At 43.3% G+C, this 27,879-nt stretch overlaps 1 protein-coding gene across 3 annotated transcripts in view; it reads right to left on the bottom strand.

The window, feature by feature from the left end:
• Positions 1-27,879, bottom strand: part of SYT9 (synaptotagmin 9) — a 191,682-nt gene that overhangs the window by 130,374 nt on the left and 33,429 nt on the right. For all 3 annotated transcript variants that reach the window (XM_037067006.1, XM_037067004.1, XM_037067005.1), the window contains exon 2: positions 1,757-2,105. In XM_037067006.1, coding sequence (XP_036922901.1) covers positions 1,757-2,105 — 349 coding nt within the window. The remainder of the gene's footprint in view (positions 1-1,756; positions 2,106-27,879) is intronic.

The raw sequence follows: 27,879 nt of genomic DNA, 5'->3' as shown, positions 1-27,879 counted from the left end.
TCCTTCTATTTTCCATGAATCAGCAGGGACAGTATATCTGTAAGTTTTAATTATTTAATAAGAAATATTTCTGACATGCAGAGTACATACACATTTTTCTAGAATAAATACTATGATAATTATAGTGACATGATTGCTATCAATTCACTAGAATTATGGCAGAGTCCTCAGATCTATAACTAATAAAAAACACAGTCCTGTCCCCGCTGTATTGATGGAACCCAGATCAGAAAAATTAACAGGCAGAATAAAACCAAAAAGGAGACAATCCCAATGGAAACTCCATGTGAAAGGCTCCGGTTACTGAAGCTGTGAGAAGATTCTATTCCGCATTTGCATCACGGCATGAACCCACAGCAGCATCAAAAAGAGCTCCAGTTATATTTAAGTATTAAATCCAAAGAGCAATTCTAGTGACAAAATCCGAGGATTTCTTCTAAATCAAATGGCAAACAACCATCCATTTCCTCACAGAGGAATATTTTAGGTTTAGCTCTTTGATTCAGAATTGGAAATGATGCTAAAATAGGTTTCTGAAAAAATTAAATTATAAACTGTCATATTCCATCCCACTTACTGTGAACGAGCAGAGCCTCTAGGATAAACTCGATTAACATAAAAAAGGGTAAAATCTTATTTCTGTTTCTAGAGAACAAATAACGAAAGATTTTTTTTTAAATTATCCCAAACTGCTCCTACTTTCCAAATAACAGCACAAGCTTTTCCTCTGGCGATCGCTCAAGCAAATAGTTTCATTTTAAAGAAAGCTGCTTCCTGAGCCTCTTTTCCTACAGTCTCTTATTGAGAGTGAATTTTTATATCCAGTGATTCAGAACTGGCTGTGTGACCTCAAAGCTACCTTTATGCAACATCTGAGTCTTGGGAGAGGCCTGTCTCTGTGATAGCGATGCTGATAACGGCAACCCTCACAGCAAAAAAGGCAGCTCATGCCTGGAGTATCTGTCAGGTGCAGGTCTGTGCAAAGCCCGTGATGTCCACATTATTGTTTAATTCTTGAAACCACCTATATGTCTGCGGTCGCTATTCCTCCCTGACAGAAAAGGAAATGGAAACATACAGAGATCAAGGGGTCCAATATCCCACATGTAAGTAAAGCAGTTCACTGGGCCCCAGAACCTTGCATTTGGGACTACGTTGTATTATTTCTCTACCGCTGAAGTGCACAAAGCATCCAGCCACAGAAAGACAGTGACCCCAGGCCCGGGCACTCTGCAGGCCTTGCAAAGGCTGGAGATGGACAAAGACCGCCAGCCACTCTGTGAAGGGTAAAGACAGCCTGTGTGTGACAGCCAGGCTCGGTCAGAGGCACGGGGAATAAGCTCCACAGCACCAGCAGTGGTTAAAAACTCAGGCTCTCGCACTGACTGAACCAGGGTTCAAACCTGACCCGGGTGCTTACCAATGTATGACTTTGTGACTTAAACTCCTTGAATTAAGTTCCTTCTGTGAAATGAATATGATAATAGGATCCACCTCACATCAAGCTGTCAGCTGTAATAATGCAGTTCAAGTTCTTAGACAGTACTTGACATAGTAAGTCTTAGTCACGGTGACTACTATTATTCTGGACTAAGCAGAGACTACGCAGTGCTCAGGCACCTCAGTGGAACACAGGAAGCACCGACTTTTCCCATAGTCATGTCCATGACACTGAATGGACCTGTGGGAGGTCACAGGCTTCTTGCCTACTCAGTGCCCTTGCCTTGCACTCAGAAAGAAAGGATGTGTTACTAACCGAGTCGACGAGGCTGGCTCTGTGACTTGGCGCTTCATGCGGACGCCATGGGCACAGTGCTCCTGGCCTCCCACCTGGGTGGAGAGGGGGATGTCGGGGGAGGTGTGGCTGATCTTCATGGAGGAGTCAGGGCAAGGGCTGGGAGGGTCTAGGAAGCCCTCACTGTTCTGCTCATTGGTCTCTGGATCCGTGTAGTTAAGAGGCTCCTGGTTGTTGTCTTTGCTACCAGAGAACAGGCCTCGTTCTCGCCACGGAACCCAGCAGAGTTTCCAAGATACGAAGAGAGACACGCCAAAGAGAGCAAGGCCACAGGCAGTGACCACAAGGGTCAGCAGGCTGACTGAGATATCTGCAAAGAAGGAAAGATTAAAGGTCAGTATGACTGTCGCTCCCCAACCCCTGTGCCCACCCATTGCACAGGGTGGGCAGAATGACCCCGGCACCCATTCATCCCTCAGGAGGCCACCTGAGGAAGGCCCGGAGGGGGACGCTGCTGGGTCATCTGATTCTGAGGCACAGAGAGGGCGGACTTGGACATGGCCTGGAGGAGATAACATGCAGGCCGGGTTTAGAAACAAGACACAGGCAGCTGTAGCATGAGGCAGGCTATCCAGAGGGACGAGGAAGGCCCTGCAAGTCAGCACAGTGGTCTTATCATTTACCCTGTCCCGTGGCCACACAGATCGTGCTAGTGCATGAGCAGAGCGGTTTTGGCTGTCCTGAAAAATTCCTCTGTCATCTCAGAGGGCTGTGTAATAATAACAACTTTTAAAAAATTACATTTTTTCTATTTTTGATATTAATTTCTAAGGGTCATAGCAAAATGAAGCTCAAGTCCTCTAAAGCCTCAAGAACACCCACATCCCGGTGGTCAGGGTGCCCAGGACCCAGGGACAGTGGCTCTAGTTTGCATGTAGCAGACCTGAGACAAGGTTCAAGGGCAAGTGAATTACTGAGATGAAAATAATTACTGAGGTGAAGATAATACAGGTGGAGGAACAGGGAAGTGATCTAGGGAAGGAAGCCAGTACCGAGGGCTTTGTCAAGCCGGCACCACAGTGGGGGACTGCAGGGTAAGCTTGCTGGGGAGGCTCCATATACCTGGAGTCCCCCCCACCGACCTGGGGCTGGGGACATGGGGTATTGATAACATCAACTCCCTTCAGTCACTGATTTGAAGGAAGCTCTCGAGGGGTGTTTCCAAGCTGCAGCATGGGCAGTAAAGTAAGCTGCAGTGGCCAGAAAAATCCCACATTCAGATAAACACACAGGCTGGCCTTTGGAGGTCAGGAGACATGTGCTCAGGCGTAAGGGAGAGGGGATGTGGCAGGGCCACAACAGCCTCTGCTATGGGGACTGTGGTCCCATGGCCATAGGCAGGGTCCGTGGCAGTGCACTGTCCAGTGGCTGCTTCTGACTCTCAGAACAAAGCCCAAACCCCTCCATGCTCCTACCCCACCATCTATCAGAGCAAAGGAGGCTGAGGCATCAGCCTGAGCTCATTCCTAGCACAGGGGTGGCCGTAAACTCTCACTTTAAAGGACACCCCTACTGCCTTTACTGTGCTACAGGGACTCTCCCTTTCATTAACATTCACTGCTTTAGCCAAAGTTTTCTGAATATCCATACATGCCAGGCACTGTGCTAAGCTTTGGAGATACAATGATAAAGAAGAAAGTTAGGAATGCATTATTTAATACTCACAAATTTCACTATCCACAGCATGCCAACGATCCCTGATCCATGACGACCTGTATTTCTGCTTAGGCGTGCACATGAACCCTTCCTGCAAACCTCTTACCTATGGAGTCACGCTGACCTCCTAGCATCCATGTGCTTTTCAACATGACTCAGAAAGTACCTGATCATTCTCAGGGAATGATAAGAGTTTCTTCATGAAAAATTGCTCTTGACAGAAAGCCAGCTGCCGGGGCTGGTGATGGATCTAGTGTATCTCCTCTGTGACTCCCAATCAATCTTTGTGCTTGGTGGCGAAACAATATGACATCTCTGTCTGAAAACACTGGGTTCCAGTTTCTGAATGGGTAACTGAGCTCGAATCTTGGCCAGTTATTCTGTTCAAGTGCCACTGGAATGGGACAAGCAGACTACGTAACAATGGGAAACAAGGATGGGGACTGCCGATCCATCAGTGAACCAGCAACAGTGAGGACTTTCTGGAATTGTTTTAAAGGAAAAGCTTATCAGTGCTGGACACTGAACACAGGCCAATAAAAACACAGGGCACTGAGGGAAAAAGAAAAATAACCCCCTACTCTGGATGCAGAGCAACAAGGGCAGGGATGAGGACGAGGGAGTAGTCAGTGGGGCAAAGCAAACAGCGCCTGAGACCACCCTCACAGAGCCCCGACACGGGCAGGGGGAGCACGGGTTGGCTGCAGGTCCAGCTCCCACAGCAGAGCGAACACTTTGCTGGTGCAACTTCCACAGTAGGTGGTAGTGCTGGGGGCCTAGGGAAGGAGAACCCTCCCAGTCAATCGGGCTGTCACAGCCACATCAACCTTCACTCCCTCCAGTGAATCTAAAAACAGGTTTCACACCACAGTGAAAGCCCTCAATACATTCTGTCATCCAAATGGGGACAAACTCCTTTCCCATCTCCTGTTAATAAGTCCAGCACTGTCCTGACACAGACACCACAAGCAGACCACCAGCCACAGCTAGAGGAGGGATACTTGGAAAGCCAGTAAGTAGAGTTACTTGTATTCTTATTTATTCAGTATTCACTCTTCACCACCACAGCACCCCCTCTGAGGGAGGACCATAACCCGCTACGCCCTGATGTTGGCCTTGGCCATGTGACTTGCTCTCATGAAATCTGGTAGCAAAGTCCATGAAATATGAGTAGATATGGCCCACGCCACCGCAGATGTCAGAACTCTTGGGCTCCCCACCTTGTGCTGAGAGAAGACAGGTTTCATGTGAGGGCTGATCTTGTAGCCTGGGTGCCATCACAGGAAGGCTGTGGCATAGGCACAAAATCCAGAATGAGGAGCAAACTCAAATGGGACCCACAGACGGAGCAGAGGCTGCAGCTGATCCAAGATTCATGGGCAAAACCTAAGTAGCTGATGGTTGAAATCACTAAGATTTTGAAGGTATTTGTTACCATGGCAAAAAGCTCACTCATATAAATGACCATATAAGTTATTATCCATGGTTGGGACACTTTTAAGAAGGAAAAGAGGTGACATAAATAATTGTTGGGAACCACCATGCCTGTTTTCAGAAGCTGTAACCCCCTAGAACTAAAGCTGAGTGAGCAACCTTGGGACCATAAGCCACTAAGGAGACAAAGCCTATCTCCCTGGTATGGGCAGAGCCTCTGCCCCTTTTACTTCACCCTGGCTGGCCCCTAGTGCATGATTGGTTAGCCAATGACGGGTAAGATTCCTCAAGGGAGGGATGACCTAAGACAGGCATGATCACGTGGAGGCCCCAGGGAAGGACTTGGGGGGGCTACAGCAAAAGGGAGTGATGGACCCTAGCCCCTTGGCTTTGACATAGCCTGAGTCCCCAATCTGTCTTCGAGAAGTCTCCTAATCTCTTGGCTGCCTTACTTCCCCCCTGCCTGATGTAAGCCTGAAACAATGACAGAGGGCAGTGCAGGCCTGTGCTGGAAAGGGCAGGTTCCCCACGGGATCAGGCCTAAGAAAGAATACATAAAATCGTATGAAACCTGCTTTGCTAAGAATGCTCTCAATTCTCTGATAAGGGTCCGAGTAGAATATGAGTTTGTTTCCCAAAGTTTTGTAGCCCTTTAGCTAACAGACCCTGACTCAGAATAAGCCCTCATAGTTCTTTGAATGCTATCTATTGTTTGATCCTTACTGCCGGACAATGATTAATGAGCTTTACCTGTATTCCTGTGCAAAGTGAACCCAATAAAAGCCCATTGAGGAAAAGGCTCTTGGCCATTCTCCTCTGAGAGATCAGCCACCTTTCCTCCCCAGGCAGATCATGTCTTGGTAGACTTATTCTTATCTGTGGCAGATTGGGGGGCCCTGACCATGTGACTTTGTGGGGGCAGAGCCCCCCACAAATAATCACACAGGACAAGAGACTTCATCCAGAACTGTCCTGGGTAAACCAGGCCACATGGTCACCCTGGATTTAAGAATCCCACCAGAATTCTGAACCTACCAACGTGGTACAGCATGGCTCCCCATGGTTTACTTGGCAGAGAAAACATGCCAAATAAAATTAAAAGCCTGAGCTCACTCATGCTAGAAATCATGGGGCTCTGACTCGGTTCAAAAGCAACTTCAGCTTTTTGGTTGACTTCCAGCTCTTGCACCACCCTCTCCCCCAAAAAACCAGCTTGCTCACAAGTTCAGTCATGAGGCGTGGGGATAGGATCCATGAGAATAGAGCACCTTTCCGTCTATCTCAGCATAGGATCCCAAGCACCTAAAAGAGTGCCTGGTACCTAGTAGGCATTCAGTAAGTATTTGCTGAGGCCCACCTGAGGAACCCAGTAGCCACCTCCTGGATTTTCCATGAATTGTAGTGTGGCTTGTAAACTCCTGGAGGTGATAGTCACATTCATCGTTATTATAGGTCTTTGTGCATAGAGTTATTACAAAAAATTTCTGGCAAGTGGCCAGAGTGTTTTTTTCTTATTCACAGAAAGGACCATGTAGGTCAGCGGTGGGCAGGGAACACCGCCCAGAGAAACCATGGCGCCCTACACGGCCATACCCACCACTAAGCGGAACATCTAGATTCTGCCTGCAAACAGCTCAGGACGCTCTCTACACAGTATGCTTGTATGTTCTCTCTTTTTTTCAGAAAGAAGTGCTAAGAAAACTGCTATGGAGTCACTAAGGCCATACATATTACCGACCTCATACCCCATAACCTCAGGAAAGGGAGAAGGAGAACCTGTTTAGAATCACAAAATAGCTTTATTTAGAAGAAAATGAGTAGTTTCTTCAGTTAGGTGGTAGGTATATTACTATTTGTTTTATTATTGATCTTCAAACTGCATATATTCACTATGCATACTCCTTGACCATCATGGTAAATTTCATAATGAAAATTGTGAAAGATAGTGATATTAAAATTATTATTCGAAAGATAATTTTTCTAATTGGTTTTTGTCCAGGGCTCAAGAGAATAACCAGATGGAGATTCCTGGCTAAAACGAACTAAATGGTAACCAAGTTGCAATCAGATCAGGGAGAAGGGGGTGACTGTGCAAGAAACCACGCAGAAACGCCAATGAAGAGCATTCTCCCAGGGAAGGGGTGGCATGGGGCACCCTGCATCAGCCTGAGCATCACGACCCCTTCCATGCACTATTAGTCCTGGCCATAGGATGTGACATATTGTGGTAACACCCCTGGACAGCAGATACAACACAGAGCGACATTTCCAACCCAGCAGACACCCCAGCTGGGTATATACACTTGTATGGGATCCCTGCAAGCCTACAGACTGACTCTGGGATGGCAAATGTTACTGTCCAGCGAGTGAGGAGCTCGGGCACTGCACATGGACAAGGGAACAGAAGGCGCCCTGCTACACTGTGAAGGGCCAGAGAGAACACACAAATGGACAACCAAAGAAATGTCTGGAGACAAATGGTACAAATCAGCAACTACAAGAGACCTACCAAACTGAGCCATCAGAATAAATGCCTCTTGACATAAAACAAATCAATGCAAGAAACAAATTGATCTACATGCTCAGTGAAATGTTTAAAACAATGGGTACGAGTGAGAAGTACAGCGGCGGCAGTGACCACAAGCAGATGCCCGTGAGACCCCACCCGAGCCGAGGAAAGGAGGGTGCAGCCCTAGAATCGCACAGCCAGCCACTTTTCCACAAGAGGAAAGGAAAGGCATTTTCAGCAGTCGATGACTCATGAAATACACTCTTCATGTACTCTCTCCTGCATAAAACCAACCCCCCCCAACAAACAGAAATCTATGCCAGAAGAGAGAGCCCAAAAAGGAAAGAGAATACTACATGAGATATATACTTATACACTGTGTATCACAAGAATTAGGCAAAGAAAACAGTGAGAAGTATATTAAGTCTAAATAATTGCTAGTTGTGAGATTATGAAGTTCAATGTAACTGTTAAGGGAAAATTGCTTAAAAGGGCAAAGGAAAAATAACCATACAAACACTTATAGTCCAACAATTTCAACAACACATAGGAAGCAGAAGGAGGAAGGAAGGAAAAACAAATGAAATGCCCTATATTGTCAGCGAGAGAAGATGACAGACACTTCTACTCAATGCTCGTCAGTAAATATAGGTGCACATATGTATAGCAAATATTTAAGGGGAATGGTGATTCATCATGGTACCTCTGCATATATATATTTATATATCTCCTTCCTGAGACCCGCCCCCCCTCCATTAAGTGATTCAAAACAAATACAAAGTATAAACCCACAATCACAAAGAAAACAGCATGGGTCCATCAGCAAATGGGATTTTAATTTCTTTTCTGGAAGACAGTATCTGGATGGAAGATGCATAGTAGAGGATGCCATGCTCCCCACCCCACAGAAAGAAAACGCAGAGGGGGATCCCTGAGGGGCAGGCAACCCGACCTACTGAATTCTGACAGACTCAGGCAATCATTTCCCTCCTGGTGGTGGCTACGACTGACATGTCAGGCTGGAAACACAGGCATGGACTGAAAAATCTCCACCAAAACGTGGTCCGATCTCTCTCAGGAGAAACCAAAGCAACTGGTGTGAGAATTAGTGCCCAAGAGCAGAATTCTCTATATTCTTGCAAAAAAAAGTGGAACCTTTTAAATCCCCTCAAAGTGAATTGTGTGTGTTAAAATCTCAGATACACAGCCTCATAGTCAGCTTTTCCATTGCTTCACTATTAGATACGGCTGAGCTGGAAAGAATCACCAGTCATGTAAAAAATCTTACAGCAACCAAGACCAATGCACAGAAGCAAAAAGAAGATGTTCCCAGAGAAAACAGGATAAATCAGAGAGTAAACAAAACTTAACAAACATTTCATTCACAGGAAGATTCCAGAACGTATCCCATCTATAAAACAAGAGTAAACTACTACTAAATGGAATGGAGAATAAGACAATGTTCTTAGAAGTAAAATAGCATGGCTGCTAAAACAAAAATGTCAACAGATGGTAGAGACAAGAAACATTTACCTGAATGTGGACCAAAGATTCAGGAAATTTAAGGAAAAGATATAAAATATACAGTGTGCATCCAGGAGGTCTAAGTTCTCCAGAAGTTTAGAATAGAGAAGATGAAGGTAAAAGTTATCAAAGGAAAAAAAAATCTAATACCCATGAATGGAAGGACAAATTGATAGGGTTCCATGGACCACTTATAATAATAAAAGAACCCTACATTATTGTGAAATTTCGAAGCATTAAAAATTAGAGGAAATTGCAAAAGCTCAAGAGACAAAAATAATATGAATACAAAGAAATTAGGATCACGTAGGCATTGGACTTTTCATTTAAAAAAAAAAACCCAAACACTAGATAATGGAATACTGCCTGCAAACTCCTTGGGGAAAATGAGGTTCACCTTAGAAGTTGATATCCAAACACACTGTCAACGAAGTGTGAGGGCTGAAAGAGCCATTTTCAGACCTACAGGAAGTCAGAAAGATTACTTTCCATCCACCTGTCACAAGAAGCTACTACTTGAGAGTAAATGTATGAGATTAAAATGAAACAGAAGAAAACAGAGTGCTTGCACAGACACACAACCCGAACCCCCCTGAAAAACTGCATTCCACGCAGAAAGCCAGGGAAGCGCGGGTGAGAAAGCTGAGGGCCCAGCCCGGAGCTGGAAGGCTGGGCTCCAGGAGGCACTCTCCTCAGACAAAAGATTTGAAAAGAAACAAAGGACATGATGGACAGTTTACTTGTTTTTTTGGTTTTTTTTAAATATAGTTTATTGATTATACCATTACAGTTGTTCTATTCCCCCCTTCATTCTCCTCCACCCGCACACTCCCTCCCCCACCATTCTCCCCCCTTAGTTTATAACCACGTGTCTCAAGTTCTTTGGATTCTATATTTCCCCCACTATTCTCGCCCTCCCCCCTATCTATTTTCTACCTACCATCTATGCTATTTTCTGTGCCTTCTCCCCCCTTCTCCTCCTCCCACCCCCCTGTTGCTAACCCTCCATGTGTTCTTCATTTCTATGGTTCCACTCCTGATCTAGCTGTCCTCTTGGTTTGCTTTTGTTTTAGGTGTGGTTGTTAATAACTGTGTGTTTGCTGTCCTTTCACTGTTGATATTTTTCATCATCTCTTTCTTATATAAGTCCCTTTAGCATTTCATATAATAAGGGCTTGTTGATGATGAACTCCTTGAACTTGACCTTGTCTGAGAAGGACTTTATCTGTCCTTCCATTCTAAATGAAAGTTTTGCTGGATAAAGCAATCTTGGCTGTAGGTCTTTGGATTTCATGACTTGGAATACTTCTTTCCAGCCCCTTCTTGCCTGGAAGGTCCCTTTTGAGAAATCCNTCCTTTCTGGTGGGATGTTTCGTTCTTCCTTCTGGTCCATTCCATTGATTTGAGTCCCATTTTCCTTTCCATCGCTATTGGTTTCCTGTGCATCTCCCTTCATTTCAATTAGTTTAGCCTTCATATGTTCCTCTAATTTGTGACTGTACTCTACCAATTCTGTGAGCATCCTGATAAATAGTGTTTTAAATTGGGCTTCTGAGAGGCTGGCAATTTCTCGGTTGCTTAGAGTTATTGGCTCTGGGACTTTGAGTTCTTGCTCCATCTTTTGGGCTGTTTGTGCCTGTTAAGTAGCAGGAACGGAACCCTAGGTTTTCACCAGAGCAGGGCAACTCAGTCGCTGGGTTGTGACGTTGTATGTGGGGGCGGGGTCAAAGAGGGACAATGGCTTCCCTCCAGCGCCCGCCGCCGAGACCCCCACCAGCACCGCAGCCACCACCGTTACCAGGGCCACGTGCCCCGCTCCACTGCACGCAAGTGTGCCACCACTGTCAGCCCTCCACCACTGGGTTCGCCCCCTGGGGCCTGCGTGGTCCGTCTCACTGCGCGTGAATGTGCGACCTTGGTCAGTCTGCCCCGCACCCCAACTAGGTCAGGGCTGCCTTTGCTCCTAGGTCTGTCCTTCCCGACCCTGCTCCGCTGCTGGCTCTGCCTCTCTTACCGTCCCCATTGAATGGTTCGTAGCTGTCGGACTTCCGTATAATTCGGTTTTCTGGTCTCTGGGTGTGTCTTAGTTCTCCAAAACTTTTGTGGTATCCAAACTTGGTTGTGGGAGAAGGCACAGTGTTTCCACCTATGCCTCCATCTTGGCGGAAGACGGACAGTTTACTTGTTAATGACAGTTTTAACTGTCTTCTTCTCTTTTTTTTAAGATTTTATTTATTTATCTTTTAGAGGGGAAGGGAAGGAGAGAGGGAGAGAAATATCAGTGTATGGTTGCCTTTGGTGTGTCCCCTGCTGGGAACTGGCCTGCAACCCAGGCATGTGTCCTGACTGGGAATCGAACCTCGATCATGTGGTTCACAGGCCCATGCTCAATCCACAGCCAGGGCTTAACTGTCTTCTAATAGCATTTAAAAGAAAGAAGGAGAAAGAGAAATGAGGAATTTTAGGAGGAAAATGTTTTTGACAAATTTTAAATCCATTATCATATACATACCATTTATTAATTCTCAACTTTTAGAATCAAGACATAGACAAAGAATGGAAGAATTAAGTATGGTCATAGAACAGAATATAAATGTCTTCCACTTTGACAATTTCAGTTAATACAAAGGATGTCAGAAATTAAGAGGTAAAAAAGAAGAAATATAGAAGCTGAAGGAAAGGCTACAGGTTGACTACCGAATTGAGGGAACAAGAGATAACATCTATCACTGACAGACAACACTATGTATATCTTGATGTTTTCAGGCTTAAAGTATTTATTTTTACATTCAAAACCACATAGTGCTATAGTAAACCATTTTTTTGTTGAGAAAAAATGAAACATTTTAAAAACTACTGTAGTATGTGAAGTACATGTGCTTTATTTAGTACACTGTGGTAAACTTGAGTCTGTATTCCCAAAACATTTCTGGAAACAGTCCTTATTTAATCCTACTCCTTGGTTTATAAGGAACAAACAAATGATAATCACCATGACAATAACCTTTGTCTCCCAGTACAGTTTTCCTTCCAAGGCAAACCTCTAAAAGATCTCCAACCTTGTCTATTTATCTTTGTTTGACTTTTGGATTCATGATCAAACTATTGGGAGACTGACACAGGCTATAATTTTTTACTTTGTAAATACCGATAGTAAAATATACAACTGATTTACTTTCACATTCATTTCGTACAAGGAAAAATATTTTGATGCCACAAAACAAATATCATTCCTTTAAAATACTACATTGAGCTTTATGCCTAAAGCCCCCTGTCAGTTTGCTTCAGACTTGCAGGAACCTTGCAATGAATGTACAAGGTGCCAGAGACTGGGAGTCACTGTCCTAGTCCCTTGCAAGTCAGTTCTGCCCCATCTCTACTTCCTACAGCAACAAACACAGCTCAGAGCAAAACTGGGAAATAGAGGACATTTGATACCCACCCCAGCCTTCCTATCCTGAGCCCTCCTCCTTCGACTGCCCTCCCCACCTCTCGTCCTCCCAGAGAACTAGAATTTTCAAAGGGATTATGTTGGAACCTACAGATTTTGTATCTGTGTTTTGACCGTGGAAACGCTGGGGATGAATGAAGTGCGGTGTTTCCAGGGCAGGGCAGACAAAGGAACCTTGGAATCACAATTGAGGAAGGAAGTGAAAAGCAATCAGACCTGGAAAAGGGGTGCTGAGCACTGAGACTGAGGTGGGGTGGGGCACAAACACAAAGCGGACACGTCACGGTCAGAAGCTGTGATGGTAGGAATTGGTTTAAAGATCTGGAGCAAAATGAAGTGAGTCAAGTACTTGGCTCGAGACCACTGATGCTCGTTCACATATGACTTACTATTTTGCAAAAGGATCCGAGGCAGCTTTAACAATGAATATAGCACAGTGGGGTGAAATAAACTTTGCGAGGCCATCAGGGCCAAAGAAAAATAAAACTAAAAGGAAGATGAAGTCAGGGGTAGGTGAACAGCCAAAGGGCATGCTTGAGGTTTGGAGAAGTCACCAGAGGCGGTGACGAATGGGCTCCCAGCATCCCGCTTCTCACACAAAAGACAGAGACATGGCCAATTACATGGTTTCTAAACAAAACACAATCAACAAACACAAAACATTTCTAAAACAAAACACAATCAATAAACATTTATGAGACAAGAACATCTGAACTAGACATGTAATGATATTAAAAATTATTAATTGCTTTTAGATAATGATAATTGTATTGTGGTTATGTTGAGTAGATACATTTGGAAACAGTCAAATGATATGATGTCTAGTCTCTGCTTCAAATTACAGATGAAACAAGGTTGACCACGGGTTAATTATTTTTGAAACTGAGTAATGAGTATGTAGAGCTTATTACATTATTTTCTCTACTTTTCTCTGTTTGACAACTTCCTAAAATGCTGGTCCCTGACTTCAATCTGAGACAGGTTTATTTATTAATAGGTCTTGGGTGAGGACTCTGAACCCCCATTTTTAACAAGCACCTCAGATTAATCTAATGCAGATGGCCTATAAATAAATAACACTGTGTAAACCTGACCAAGGAAATATACTTATGCTGTGGTTCACAATGAAGACACTTTCCTAACCCTAAAACACTATGTCTTGGGGGCCTAATAAAGATAATCCTGGGAAATTTAGTTAAGACCATCAGGCCATGGGGAACCTGAGGACATCACCTGGTGCCTTGCAGGGAAGGTGGTGATGCGATTAGATAGAGGAATCAGGCAGGATCAGATCAGACAGCTCTGATGATGAGACACTAGGCAATTCTGGGAATTGAACCCATGTGAAAATGCACGGGGAGAAACCTCAGGGGGCTGATTCCCTCATCAACAATCTCCATGTGAATACTTTACTTTCTATATTGTTTAAACTTAATACAATGAATATGTCTTACTTTCCAAGCAAAATAAACATAATAATAATATAATTGTTGCATTTTTAAAAAATCACAGCATCCTGGAGTTAGCCAGTGAAGGAGAACTTAGGCCCATAGACAGCAAAGGACATCTTTTGAATGGTGACCCTGAGGTATCTTGGATAAGGAGCATGTAATAGATTTTGGGCTAAAATTAGATGCTTAGGTGTTTAAGATTGAACTTAAATTGCCTGAGAAATAAAATCTTGCAGAGACCTTCTCTTTAATTATGCTGTAGACTATAGCCCAACAGTTGGGAATGTAAGTTCTAGAATCACACAATCAAGGTCGGCAGCCAACATCTGCTGAGCAGCCTAAGATCTCCATATTTTGTTTTCTCATACGAACATTGGGATAAAAATAGCATTCACTTCTTGGGGTTGTAGAGGGTGCTTAGAAGGGTATTGGAGTTCAATAAACGCAAGTGTTCGTGTTTTGTTTTTTCATGAGGTGGCTCGGTATTCAGCCACTCCATATCCAGTCTTGTTCTTCCTGCTAAAAGCAGTCACCTTGGTGAATAAATAGTGAGTCCTGCTGAAGCTTTATGAAGTGAGCTGGCAATGAGTGAATGCATGTCAGGTGCCATGTAGGTGTTTACTGAGCTGAATTACTGAGGACAGCAGAAGGACCCCTACTGAGCACCTGATATTTGCTAAGGGCTCAACCAGAGGTACGAAGCAAATAGAACTCAACTTTGCCCTCCAAAACAGCCCAGTAAGCCTATTCGCAATGCATGGAGTACTACAGGAACCCCGAAGTGGGTTCAGAGAAGGCTTCCCATAAAAGAGGGGTGAGCCAAGTCCTACTTATAACCATTTCTCTTACACCAGGACCAAACTCAGGTCATTTGGCTGTGTGGTCAATAGACTATATCAGGAAAAGAGGAAGGCTAAGGCTTCTGTGTGTGCTCAGCCATGCTGCATAAGACACAACTTGCTCAACTATATTTATAAACCCCATGGAAGAACTGACATGTACTAAGGGCTTAAAGACCAGCTTTGCCACCATTTATATTTTGTGACCTTGAGTAAGTCATTATCCCTCTAAGGTCTTCCTCCTGCATCATTTGGGCTGGGACACAGCTCTCACATTCTGTGGTTCTTAGGAAACTGCCAAATGACCTTGTGTTCACAGCAATGCCTATATCTAAGGCTAAAGCCATTATAATAATTCCTATTAATGACTCCAAGGCAATGGGCACTATCCAACTGGACACTATGTTTTAGGACCACTTTTTCTTTTTATAATTGTAGCGCACAGGAGGCTCTCTTAGCACTGGCTCATGGTACAAATTATAAGGATTAAGAAAGTATTAACTTGGGCCTGCAGGGGCCACACCATTATTAAGGCATTGAGCCAGGTAAACAGAGCACTGTACTGCCTTAACTCTAAGAAGCCCCTGGACTGGTACAGAACACAGAATCAGAACACAGAAATTGGCAAATGGCATCAGCTATATTTCGCCGTGACTGACAGACAGGGAGGAGCATCTCTAATAGGACTGTGTCTCCAGCTCTCAGAGCCTTTCCTCAGAAGGCTGCCAAGGTGATCTACCTGCATGAACTGAGCAACTCATCTAAAATTAGTGAAGAGAGAACACTTTCTGTTGCACCTTCTATTTGTGAAGCACAGCCTCATCAGTGTGACCAGCACCTCCTCCCAGTGGCATCACCCTCTCTGCCGTGACCAGAGGCAGCAGGGTCTGCAGAGGCTACGCAGTGGCTGCAGCTAAAAACATTAAAACCTGGGCTTTAGCTTTTGTGTCTATAATCCCTGACTCCCCAATCCTCATGCAACTGAGCTCCTGCTGTCTGCATAAGAGAAAGGCTCAGGAATTATCTGGTTTGCTACTGGATTTCCACTGTCTTCGTACTCATTCTCTACAGAAATTATTTAATTGGGAAAAATCCATTTAAAAATATTTTACCACCCACTGCAGCTTCCCTGTGGGTGCTTGAAAAATCTACACTGTTTTCTCCGTCGTGGGATTCTGGCCTGTGCAAAGTGGATGGCAACATTCAGAAGTGCCAAGATGCTTGCAAAATAATAGAAAATGTGATGTGCAGGCTTTCAGACAATGGGGACTTTCTGCCAGAAGAGAATACCACGAAACAAAACTCAGGAACACGCAGGGACTGGACACGGGCCAAAAAGGCCAGTAATGCTCCTTGGTGTGTGTGCAGGAGACAGGACCTGGGGTGGGGGTGGGGGGCAGTGGATGTTGGCCACTGGAGACCTGGTGTCCAGCTCTATGACCTCCTATGAGACTTTGGGTAGCCCACACCTCTCCCAAGCCATTTCTCGCCTCAGGGGAGAAATTCTGCCTTGCCTGGCTCGTTTGAAAATCAGGTGCACTTGCATACCTCTAAAAGCCTGCCACGGTGCTTTCACTGTGCAGCTGGAAGTTCTTTTGAAGCCAGCGTGCTGTGGCATTGACCCAATAACTCATACCTCCCACAGGACTCCTTTCCAAACTCTGTCAGTCCGAGTCATTTCCTAGGCCGATCTGGCTTTGCTTTGATCCACCTAGCGTTTAAATCTCTCATTTACCCTGTGGAACAAGATCAAAAGGTTGCTGACAATCACCTTTGTGAAGGAGCATTTAGAAAAATCTCAAAGAAATGTGTCATGTAAGAGTAGGGCTGCTTCTCCCCATCCCTGGCTCCCACAAGAGTGACTTTCCTCCAAATGCGTCTGGCCACTTTCTCCCCCTCCATGTCTCTGTTCAGAGAGTAAGTGGGTTCCTTGATTAGAAAGCTCAGGGTAGCCCTACCTCTCCATTTTGCCTGACATCTGGCTACCTGCATGGGCCATAGTGCAGTACTGGGGAGTCTGTTATTGCGCTGGACCCTAGACGTGGGCAGACTTTCTCTCTTGGTTCCTTCTCAGGGACAGCTGGACCCCTACACACAGGGCCTTGACCCTTAAACCCGGGGCTGGGCAGAGAGCAGTCCTGTGCAGGTGTACTCGGTTAGCTGCGCCCATACGGGTGTGGGCAGAGGACTCCCAGGCTTCTATTAACACGAAGGGAGTCACATGATGAGATTTTTTTTTCATAGCATAGCAATTGGGTGAGAGACAGGATATATGAGGAAACAACCCAGAGTCTGAGTTCAGACTTGTTTTTTAAACACATGTGAGACATTCCTTAGAGTCTCCCAGTAATTCTTGCAAGAAATACCCAAAGACCTGATACATCCCAGTGGGCTATTGGGGAAAATGGGCCAATGGATGCTGAGATTCTAGGCATTCCAGTTATTAGAATTATATGATTCTAAAATAATTTTTTTCTCTTTCAAATTAGAAAATTTTAAAATCCTATACTCAAATAACTCAGCATTGGTATGTGATGCCACTTATAAGAGAGTCAAAGACCCTCCAACACCTGATCAACCCTGAAACTATGTCTTAACATTTGGACACCGATGCACACTAAGTCTCCTAGTAGGGAACGACGTGTTCACTTTCCACTTAGCCCTACAGAGCCACTCTCCTTCCCTCTCCGCTCTGCTTTGGGCCTTGGAGGCAGACCCATGTGGACTACATCAAGGGGCTCCCGTGTCTTTGCCTTGTTGAGTTCAGCCAATAGGAGGCCTTAGTGGGATATTAGAGGGTGGGAAAAGAATGGAGTTATGGTATTTACTCCTCCAGCTTTCTGGCAGCTAGGTCACCCATGTCGTATATGTCCCTCTACGGAAAGCCATGGCTCCTTTTCCAGGTTCTTTCAGGCCTATGGGTGACAAGGGCTCCCTCCCTACTGTTACTAGCCTGAAGTAATTCGCTGTCTTTTGCTGATTTCCCTGAATGCTGACCATGCCTTTGTAAAAAGTTCCTGTAATAAGTACTCCCCAAATTACCTAGTTTGACTGTGCTGCCTGTTTCCACTGGGACCCAGGTGGATTTGCTGTAGAATGAGTTGTTTTCTATTCTGGGCCCTACCTCTAGTCCCCAGCATAACCTCAGGGAACCGACGCTCACGTCTGGGCCTGAGTTTCCTAATAGAATGAAATGGGAGGGAATGAAAGGGCCCTTCCAGATTGCATATTCTTGAGAGAAATTTTATATCTGAACTATCTTCTACAACTCGGTATGATGTCTGGTACACAGGGGCACTTACTGTTTGAAGAATTATAAAATTCTAAGCTAGATATCATTTCTAATTTTATATCCACTCAAAAAAATGTGTTTCAGGGAAAGGAACTGCCAAAGAAGCCGTATTTTCAAGTGTATATACAGAGAGTATTAGGATTACCTTTTCCACCTGATTTAAAAAAAAAATGATACAGTATTTCATGCTTCTTTGAACACTGAAGACTCCACAGAGGCAGGGCAGTGCAGTGCAATGCAGTGGATGGCGTGGCCTCTGGAGACAGTCGTTATTTACTGGATTAACTTCACAACACACTTAACTGAGATGCCTTGATGGAGATGTAATGTAATTGGGGGTAGAGTGACCTATTCAGAGGGTGCCAGGAAACTAAGTTTTCAGGAGACACCCTTACAGCCAGATGATATCTCCATAGTCATGTTTGTTGGCCAACACTAACCCTACAAGTACCTCTATGGAGAAAGTTCCAAGCCACAAGGCTGTTTAAAGTCAGAAGAGAATGGACTCCAAGCTCAAACCCTCCATATTTTTTTCTCTTCTGTCTGGTGCAAACCTTGGTCCATAACTCATATCACAGACTCTCTTCCAACACATAACCTCTTACTAGCCTGGACTGCTGTACCCGAAACCCTAACATACCCCACAGTCATGGATCTTTCTGTGCTAAGATGATTGGGCTTTGATTATTGGCACTGATTAAAAGCATGGCTTCCTGTATCTTTGTATTTACCTGTCAATTTTTCTACAAACTCATGTTTGTAAGTCAATTTCTGTTCAGTAAATATTTAATGTTGCTGAAATGAGGATGGTTTCTTTTAATTCCTTAATTTTTATCATTAGTCATGCATAGAAACTGACATTTATTTATCATCAGAATGATTAACCATGGCAGTATGTGACAGAGGAATGCAGCAATTGTTCTAAAAACATTGATTATAAAGAAAAAAAAACTTTACATTTTAATACACATTGCTCAACTTTAACGGGAAGAGACAAGGAATACTAATTTTTCCTAAGTGTTCTCAGGCCTGCCCTTCCTTAAGTCACAGAAATTCTTTACGACAGGCAGTGGACAGAGCTACAACTATGAGCAGGCACTGATTTTTTTTCCCTAAGATATTTCTCTCTAAACAGGGTAGGCTTTTTCCCACTTTTTAAAAATTGGGGTAAAAATCTACGTAACAAACTTTACCACTGTAACCATTTTTAGGTGTACAGTTCAGGGACATTAAGGTCATTTGCCTTGTTGTGCAACCATCCCCGCCATCCACCTTCAGGGCATTTTTATCATCCGGTATCAAAACTCCACACCCACTGAACAATAACCCCCCCCCACACACACACACACACCCTTCACCCTCCCAGCCAGCCCTGTCTCTGGCAACCACTGCTTTCTGCCTTCATGGTAAACCGGCTGTCATGAAAGCTGGTGACTAGATAGACTCTTCGCCTTCCCAAAGTGCACAGGAGGAACTGGAAATGACCCCAGCCAAAGAGCACAGGCAGGCTGTTACGTGAATGCTGAGTAAAGGAGGAGCCTTCCAGCCACACCCCAAGGGCTGCTTTGGAGATGGAGGTGGAAAAGGAGGCTACAACAGGTGTCTTCCTAACATTCTCCAAACCTCCTGACCCTGGATGGAAATGCACTCTCCTGAAGATGAGCAAACCTTCTCTCGTTTTTCCGGGCACTCCTCAGCATCCTGTATCACTAAGGGACCAACCAGACTGCAATGAGACACTCTACAAGGTGGCCTTCAGACAGGAAGTGTTTCCCTAAAGACCGAGAATGGGAGCACCTATTTCACTGTCCCAAAATGAGAAAGAAGAAGTTGCAACTAGATGTCCTTACTATTTATCAAGTTAGGTTTAAAATAGGCATGCATGTTTTCCCAAGGGGAAGAAGCACTGACCAGGTTGGGAGCAAGGAGCTTGACCTCCTTCTAAGATAGAGAACGACTCAATTTCTACTCAGATCTCTGAAGAGTGAAGGATAGAGGCCACCACCACCAGTGAACTGAGAAGTCAGTGCCAGTAATTACATCCAATTATTACTTAATGTTACCTTGAAAGACGCAGACTTTGTTAAAAATCCCCTCTGACTAGCGATGTAGGTTGCTGAGTTCTGAACCTTACTCTCACGACCTTATAAAAAGAACCATTAATTTCGCATGGGCATTGAAAGAAGAAGAGAAGCTCACCTGATTTTCAGCCTCAAAATTCCTCCAAAATAGGGTCTAAGATAGCTTGTGCTATAGACTGATTGTTTGTGCCACCCCCAAATTCCTGTCTTATATCCTAACACCCAGTGTGATGGTAACAGGAGGTGAGAGGCCTTTGGGAGATTAGGACATGAGGGTGCAGCCCTTCTGAGTAGGATCAGCTCCCTCATAAAAGAGGCTGAGAGAGTTCTCTCATCCTTTCCATCATGTGGGAACACAAAGAGAAGGCACCCTCTTTGAGAAAGTGGGATGTCACAACACACCAAATCTGCTTGCACCTTGATCTTAAAATTCACAGCCCCCAGAGCTGTGAGAAATGAATTTCTGTTTTTTATAAGCCACCCGGTGTACGGTAGTTTGCTATATTATAGCATCCCAAACAGGCCACGACAGCTTGATCCTTTCAGGAGGTGGAATTATAAGTGAACGGCCTGAGTAAACTCGTAATGAGTTATCTGTTATTTCTCAAAGCACAAACTCCACAGTTAGATGAGGGAAAGGGGTAGGAATGATGGTGAAAGGGTCACGTAAAGGGGAAAAGGTGTGAGAAATGAGAGGAGAGAACAAAAGATTCACCTAAGTATTCCGAGGTGACCTTTCGTCTTCTAAGATACCAAGAACATAAAGCAAAAAGGCCAAGAGCAGCAGAGGAGCTAGGAAACAGAAGATTAACCCAGCAGCAACCCTCTCCCCAAAGAAATTCTCCTAGAAAGGAGAATTTCCGAGAGCGAAAGACATAAGATTTTTAATTGACTATCCCAGGAAATGGTGAGCAAGATGAATGAAAAAGGGCATACACCCAAGCACGCTGCTATGAAATTTCAAAACCCCATGGCTAGAGAGAATACCATAAAAGATTTAGAAGTAAGCTTCCTGCAGACTTCTTTTAAGCAATTTTATAAAGCAAGGCCATGGAATAACACCGTTAAAATTCCAAGAGAGGATTATTTTCATTACAGGATGTATGCTCAGCCAAGCCATCCACAAAAATGAGAGCACAATAAAAGCATTTTTAGCAACGCATTTCTGAAAATTTTTGCTTGAAGATGTACTCCTGCTAAATGAAAAAGAAAAGAAATTCAAGAAAGAGAAAACTAATTTATTTATCAGGAAAACTAGTAAGCAGTACACCTAACCCCTCAATTGACATGGGGTCCCAAATACCAGGTCTGTGTAAGAACATTTCTCCATGAGCCCACAAACTCCTGCGAGGAATACTGTCAAGAGGAAAATGGGTTCCCACTGCCAAATGAATGATTCAGAGAATGGATACATTTAATAATACAGTGAAAAAATGTGCTTCTGTTTTTTTTACAATATATCCTAAGTATTTTATTATAAAAATATTCTAAAATAGTCTAAGTCACACAAAATGCCATAAAAGTAATGGTCAAGTATAAAAGCAATTAAAATATGACAAGATTTTAACAACTGATGGCATGTAACTGAAGATTTGGATGCAAGGAACTGAATCCTTCAAGTTGCCCAAGAATAACAATACAGAACTGTGCTTTCTTTTCCCAGGGTCTAATCATACTTCATGGCTCAGCATTCACTAACCTTTACAAAGTCACAATGTTGCAAAACCAATGACAGCAGCTCCAATCTGAGTGCCTAACAAGTGCCAGTGCTGTGATAAGCACGCCTATGTGCTAATGCACTGATCATTAGGAAAACCCTCAGATTACCACACTTTACCATGACTTAACGGATGAGGAAACCTAGGCACAGGAAGGTGAAGTAACTTGCTGAAGTCTTCTTTTTTAAGATTTTATTCATTTATCTTTAGAGGGGAATGGAAGGAGAGAGGAACAGAAATATCAATGTATGGTTTCTTCTCATGTGTCCCCTGCTGGGAAATGGCCTGGAACCCAGGCATGTGCTCTGACTGGGAATCGAACCGTGATCCTTTGGTTCCCAGGCCCACGCTCAATCCACTGAGCTACACCAGCCAGGGCTGAAGTCTTCTCTTAATCACTGCCCTCTGTTATTAAAAGCTGCTAATACTCTTAGCGAATGTGGTTGGTACCAGTTCATTGAAAATGTCAGTTAAAGGAAAAAATTAACACCTTTAATCCTTAAATATTTTATTTTAACATAAGCACTTTATTTGGACTTAAAATACTAATTCACTAATCTTTTGATATAAGGTAAAGTTTTTTTCTTTGAATATGGGACCTCTGATTTTAGTTTTGTGTTGTCTTTTTTACAACAGAAATACCCCAAATGCAGGGTCTATTCAACTCGAGTTTGTTTAAAGCAGAATAAAAAGTTAAATATATTTATGAAGCAGTCTGAGAGAAGAATCTTCTAGATGATTATCATTGTCTTCAATCCTCCACTTTGTAATTCAGCACCATTTTAAAAAATAACTAACCATCTGGCTGGTGTAGCTCAGTGGCTTGAGTGTGGTCCCATGAACCAAAAGGCGGCTGGTTCAATTCTGGGTCAGGGCACGTGCCTGGGTTGCAGGCAGCCTATCAGTGTCTCACACATTGATGTTTATCTCCCTCTCTTTCTCCTTCCCTGCCCCTCTCTCTAAAAATCAATAAATAAAATCAATAAAAATAATGTATTACAAAGTCTTAGCATTCAATACAGTTTTCACAGAAACCATTCTCTTTTAGCATTCACATTTCATCAGTATGTATACTATTTAAATAAATTACACAATTGAATAACAAGTAGAACCTGAGTAAACAAGCTTTGGAACAAAAATAACCGCTCCTTAGTAAGCACCCAACTTAACTTATGGGAGCAGAAATAAACAGGGATAGTAGTGAACAGCCTGCCATCGTGAGAATTCAGCCTGTCATCGTATTTACTGAAATTCTTTCTAGAAAAAATGGTAAACCCTGCTCATTCTGGCCAGTTAGAGAATCGGAAGAAAGTTAAGAAAGTTTCAAATGTAACATAAAACACAGTTTGTTGTTATGTAATGTTTAAAATTAACATACAGACAAAACATGAATGACTTTATAATTACAATGCAGAAAGTAAATATTTTACCTTCACAGTATAATAGCAACATAATAGGCTCCCAATAGCTTCGTTTTACAAAGTGGAGGATCTAGAAATAGCATCAAAAGTCAATACATAAGAAAATGTAAATTAAAACAAAATTATGGAGTCTAAAAATATAACCAATAAAAGAATACAAGCCCTGGCTGGTGTAGCTCAGTGGATTGAGTGCGGGCCTACAAATCAGATGACTCGGTTCGATTCCCAGTTAGGGCACATGCCTTGGTTGCAGGCCAGTTCCCAGCGGGGGACCCACGAGAGGCAACCATACATTGATGTTTCTCTCCCTCTCTCCTTCCCTTCCCCTCTAAAGATAAATAAATAAAATCTTTAAAAAAAAGAATCCAAAATAACATAACAAATATAAATTGGGAATGGGAAACTTTCTCATTTATATATTTTCTATAATTAGTAAATAAAACTGAAGTACAATAATATTATTTACACTATGGAGGAAATTATCAGAGACTCACAGCTAGAAAAAATTAAATGAAAAGAGTTGCCTCTACTAACCCAATTAAAAATGGGGTAAGGACTTGAACAGACGCTTCTCCAAGCAGGACATACAGAGGATCCAGAGACACATGAAAATATGCTCAATATCGCTTGCTATCAGAGAGATGCAAATTAAAACCATAATGAGATACCACTTTACACCAGTGAGAATGGCTATCATAAACAAAGCAATAAACAACAAATGTTGGAGAGGGTGTGGGGAAAAGGGGACTCTGGTCCACTGTTGGTGGGATTGCAGACTGGTACAACCATTATGGAAGAACAGTATGGAATTTTCTCAGAAAACTAAAATTGGACCTGCCTTTTGACCCAGCAATTCCACTGCTAGGATTGTATCCTAAGAACCCTAAAACACCAATCCCAAAGAACATATGCACCCCAATGTTCATAGCAGCACAATTTACAATAGCCAAGAGTTGGAAGCAACCTAGGTGCCCATCAGTAAATGAACGGATCAAAAAACTGGTTACATATACACAATGGAATTCTATGCTGCAGAAAGAAAGAAGGAGCTCCTACCTTTTGCAACAATATGGATGGAACTGGAAAGCATTATGCTGAGTGAAATAAGCCAGGTGTTGAAGGACAAATACCATATGATCTCACCTTTAACAGGAAGCTAAACAACAAAACAAACAAGCAAGTAAAATATAACCAAAGACACTGAAATAGAGAACAGGCTGACAGTGACCAGAGCGAAGACGGGAGGGAATTTCAGGGGAAATAGGGGAGGGATTTAGAGGAACAGATATAAAAGATACATGGACAACAACTGAGAAGGGTGGAAATGGGAGGGAGGGGGGAGCACAGGGGGTGGGATGGGATGGGAGTAATAGACAGAAAACTGTACTTGAAAAATAAATAAATTTAAAAAAAAAGAAAATAGTTGCCTCTGAGAGTGGAGCCACAGGTAAGAGTTAAAGCTTTTCTTCCTCTTTTCTAGTACTGTATTTTGAAAAAAGTTGTGTATATATATTACTTGTATAATTAAAATTTGTAAATAAAAGGTAGAGAAGTTAAATATAATTTTTAAAACATGTTTTAAATTAGGAAGCTGAAAATTTCCAACACTGACTAAAAAGGATCTTCAAGAGCCCACAAGAGGCTCTTTCTCAACTGAAACAGATGCTAAAAAGCTCCCGAAAGCACCTGGGAAGGTTTCTGCTCCCAGGAACTTCCCAGCAGGTGGCCTATAGGCTGCTCTGCACTGAAGAACCCAGATGGTGGCCCAAGACACCCCAAGTCTGCGTCTGCGCACAGTGCCCTGGGAGGTGTGCAAGGGCTGAGCTGTAATTAGATGCTGCTTATCATCGGGCACGTGAAGCCCGGGATGCCTAGCCTGCCATCTGTCTACCTGCCTGCTTCTGTGAACACACACCTAGATACCTACCTACCTGGTCAGACAGTATTTTATTGAAGCCCTGGGCTGTGATTCCTTTTTTCGCCTTAAACAAGATCCATGGAATCAGTTGGGCATACACTGAGCACATACTTCTGTGTTCATGGACTTGGCTTGAAGAGAGAAAGGGGAAGATGGCATCGATCGATGTTGTGAAACGGTTCTGGATCTCCCTCCAGCCAAAAGATTGTTTGGCTTCCCTTTGTTTTATTTATTTTTATTAAGAAAGAAGGTTGCTTTTCTCATTTTACAAATGTAATATCTTATTAAGAGAGAAACTTCCTTGCTCTAAGTAAGAATTGGTGGACACCATAAGAATTTTAATTTGAGTGTTTGAGAGCCTGTAGAGATCTTTTGTGATTGAAATAGCAGCAGAAAAAATATATTAGCAACTTAAAGCAATTTTGTGTTTATATTCTTTTGGCAAGCAAAATTCTGTTTAAATTGGCCCCTGTGCCCTAATTACAAGGGTCAGTAGAGAAACTATTGATAGAGCCCAGGTCCCTATAGTAGGAAATTCAAACACACTTCAGGAAAAGCTCTTGAGGAGAAGAACAAAATTATTTAACAATTCCCTTCTGGCCTGGCTGGTGTAGCTCAGTGCATTGAGCGCAGGCCTGTGAACCACACGATCGCAGTTGGATTCCCAGTTAGGCCACGTGCCTGGGTTGCAGGCCAGTTCCCAGAGGGGGACTCACAAGAAGTAACCATACATTGATATTTCTCTCCTTCCCTTCCTCTCTAAAGACAAATACATAAAATCTTTTAAAAAATTTCCTTCTAAGGTAACAGTGAGAAAAAAAAGAAAAAAAGAATGTGATTGCACATTGGAGGCATAGTCCTAACTCTCTGACTATCCAAAAACTCTAACAAAGAGACAAAACCCACCCCACGGCACTATCAGTTTTTACTATGAATTTACATAAAGGCGTGGCTCAAATCCTAGTATCTTTGAATGTGGCAGACAGCTTCAAACTTCCAGCTCCAAAAATGGAAGAACTGCGGATTAATTCTGCATCTGGCTTTGAGCAGAGGAGTCCAAAAATCTACTCTAGTGGCCACAGCCAGGCTGTCATCAGACTTTAATGACAATCTGACTGCCCTTTTACAGTAGGGTGTGGAAGAAAATAGAAAAGTAACAATACAATGGCAATTGCATTCAGAAGGGTTTCTTGACTGGAAGGTGTCAAAGTGCAAAAACAGTTTTGCTGAAATCAGTAGGAGGCAACACAAGACAAGTAGTTTTACAAGTCAGAATATCCACTGATGCAAACCCAGAGCTGCCAAAGGGTATGAGTCATAGTTTCCCAGACTTGATAGGAAACCTGTTCTACTGGATCTGACCTCATCCGTTTAGGAATTCCTCTTCATTCTGCTGCCCAGGGGCAGAGCACCTTTGTCAGGTATGTTACTGCTATGTTCTTGCCGATAGATGGTTGGGTTATGTGTCTGCTTTCAGGTAGGAGCACCAATATGATACTCAAGTACAATTTCCTACGCACATGAAATGCAGCTCTTCTAAACAAGTTCAGAAAACTCTCCGCTACTCAGTAGTGGTGGGCTGCAGCCAGCTCACAACAGCTCACAGACAATTGTTAAATTTCCAAGAATTCTGGGACCCAGTTATTAGACACTGCCAATTATTTCAAAATTAAATTACATAAACTTACAACTGTATAAATTATACTGACAGCAAAGGTAAATCAGTATTCAAAAGCCATCCTTTCCTCCTCCTTTTACTATTATCTATGTTCTCGGGGCTATTGGTGTGTATCCTGTCTGTGGGGCGGAAATCCTACAGAAGGATGTGCTACTGCGTGTCTCCTGCCCTCTCTGCACTCAGTGATGTCACGGCAGGTTGAAACGGGCCCCGGTGGGAGCCTCTTCACCGTGGAAAATCCCCACACCACAAATCTGGGCTGGACACATTATTTTGTTGAGGGACTAGTAGTCTTAAGAAAGCGACAGAGAAAATGTCAATAACGCCGATTAAAAGTGTGTCATGTCTGCAGTGATTACATTGTGACTGGCAAAAAAGACAGAAGATAAATTCTCCAGTATTCAAAAGCTATTGTCTGATTCAACAAAGAGGCTGCTTGCATTATTACTGACAAATGACTGAAGTTACAACATATGTCCTGGTTGTTTCACTTTTATCTTAACTTGTTAACATGATTGAAACTCTCAACCACCATGCATGCTGGACCTACACTCATTTGTCAATTGCCACCAAAGGTTGCTATGGATACAGAAGGCTGACAAAAGCCAAGGCATGCATTCTGTAAGAATCAATTGTAATGCAGTCAATAAAGTGTATTTTATTATGAAGTGTGTGCTACACATCCTTTATATCAGTAAAATTTATAATGAAACTCTCTGAATATGTTTATGCATCCATTTTCAATTCTGCACAGCTAATCGCTACACAGGCTGCAGCACACTGCTGCCCCCAATTCAGGCAGCATGGAGATGGGCTTTCTCAGGCGTAAAGACCTAAGTTTCTATGCCCTTTGCTCTCCATAAGGTCTTTTTACCTGACACAGAATTCCCATTTTAGTGCTCAAAGATTTGCCTCATCGGCCCTGCTTTTCCAACATAAGCGGCTGTCACCAGATGGCAACAGCTGGGCCTAACCCTGAGCAATTAGATACTGAGGAAGATCAGAAATGTCTGGGTCACAATCATACAAAAAAGTGAGGCCTGGCTGTGTAGCTCAGTTGGTCAGAGCATCATCCCAGTATGCTGAGGTTGTGGGTTCGATCTCCGATCAGG

This window comes from Sturnira hondurensis, unplaced genomic scaffold, assembly GCF_014824575.4.
Source record: "Sturnira hondurensis isolate 20B ecotype Veracruz unplaced genomic scaffold, ASM1482457v3 Scaffold0016915, whole genome shotgun sequence".
Lineage (NCBI taxonomy): Eukaryota > Metazoa > Chordata > Mammalia > Chiroptera > Phyllostomidae > Sturnira > Sturnira hondurensis.
Note: the sequence above shows the minus strand (reverse complement) of the source record. Positions and strands in the feature narration are given on the sequence as shown.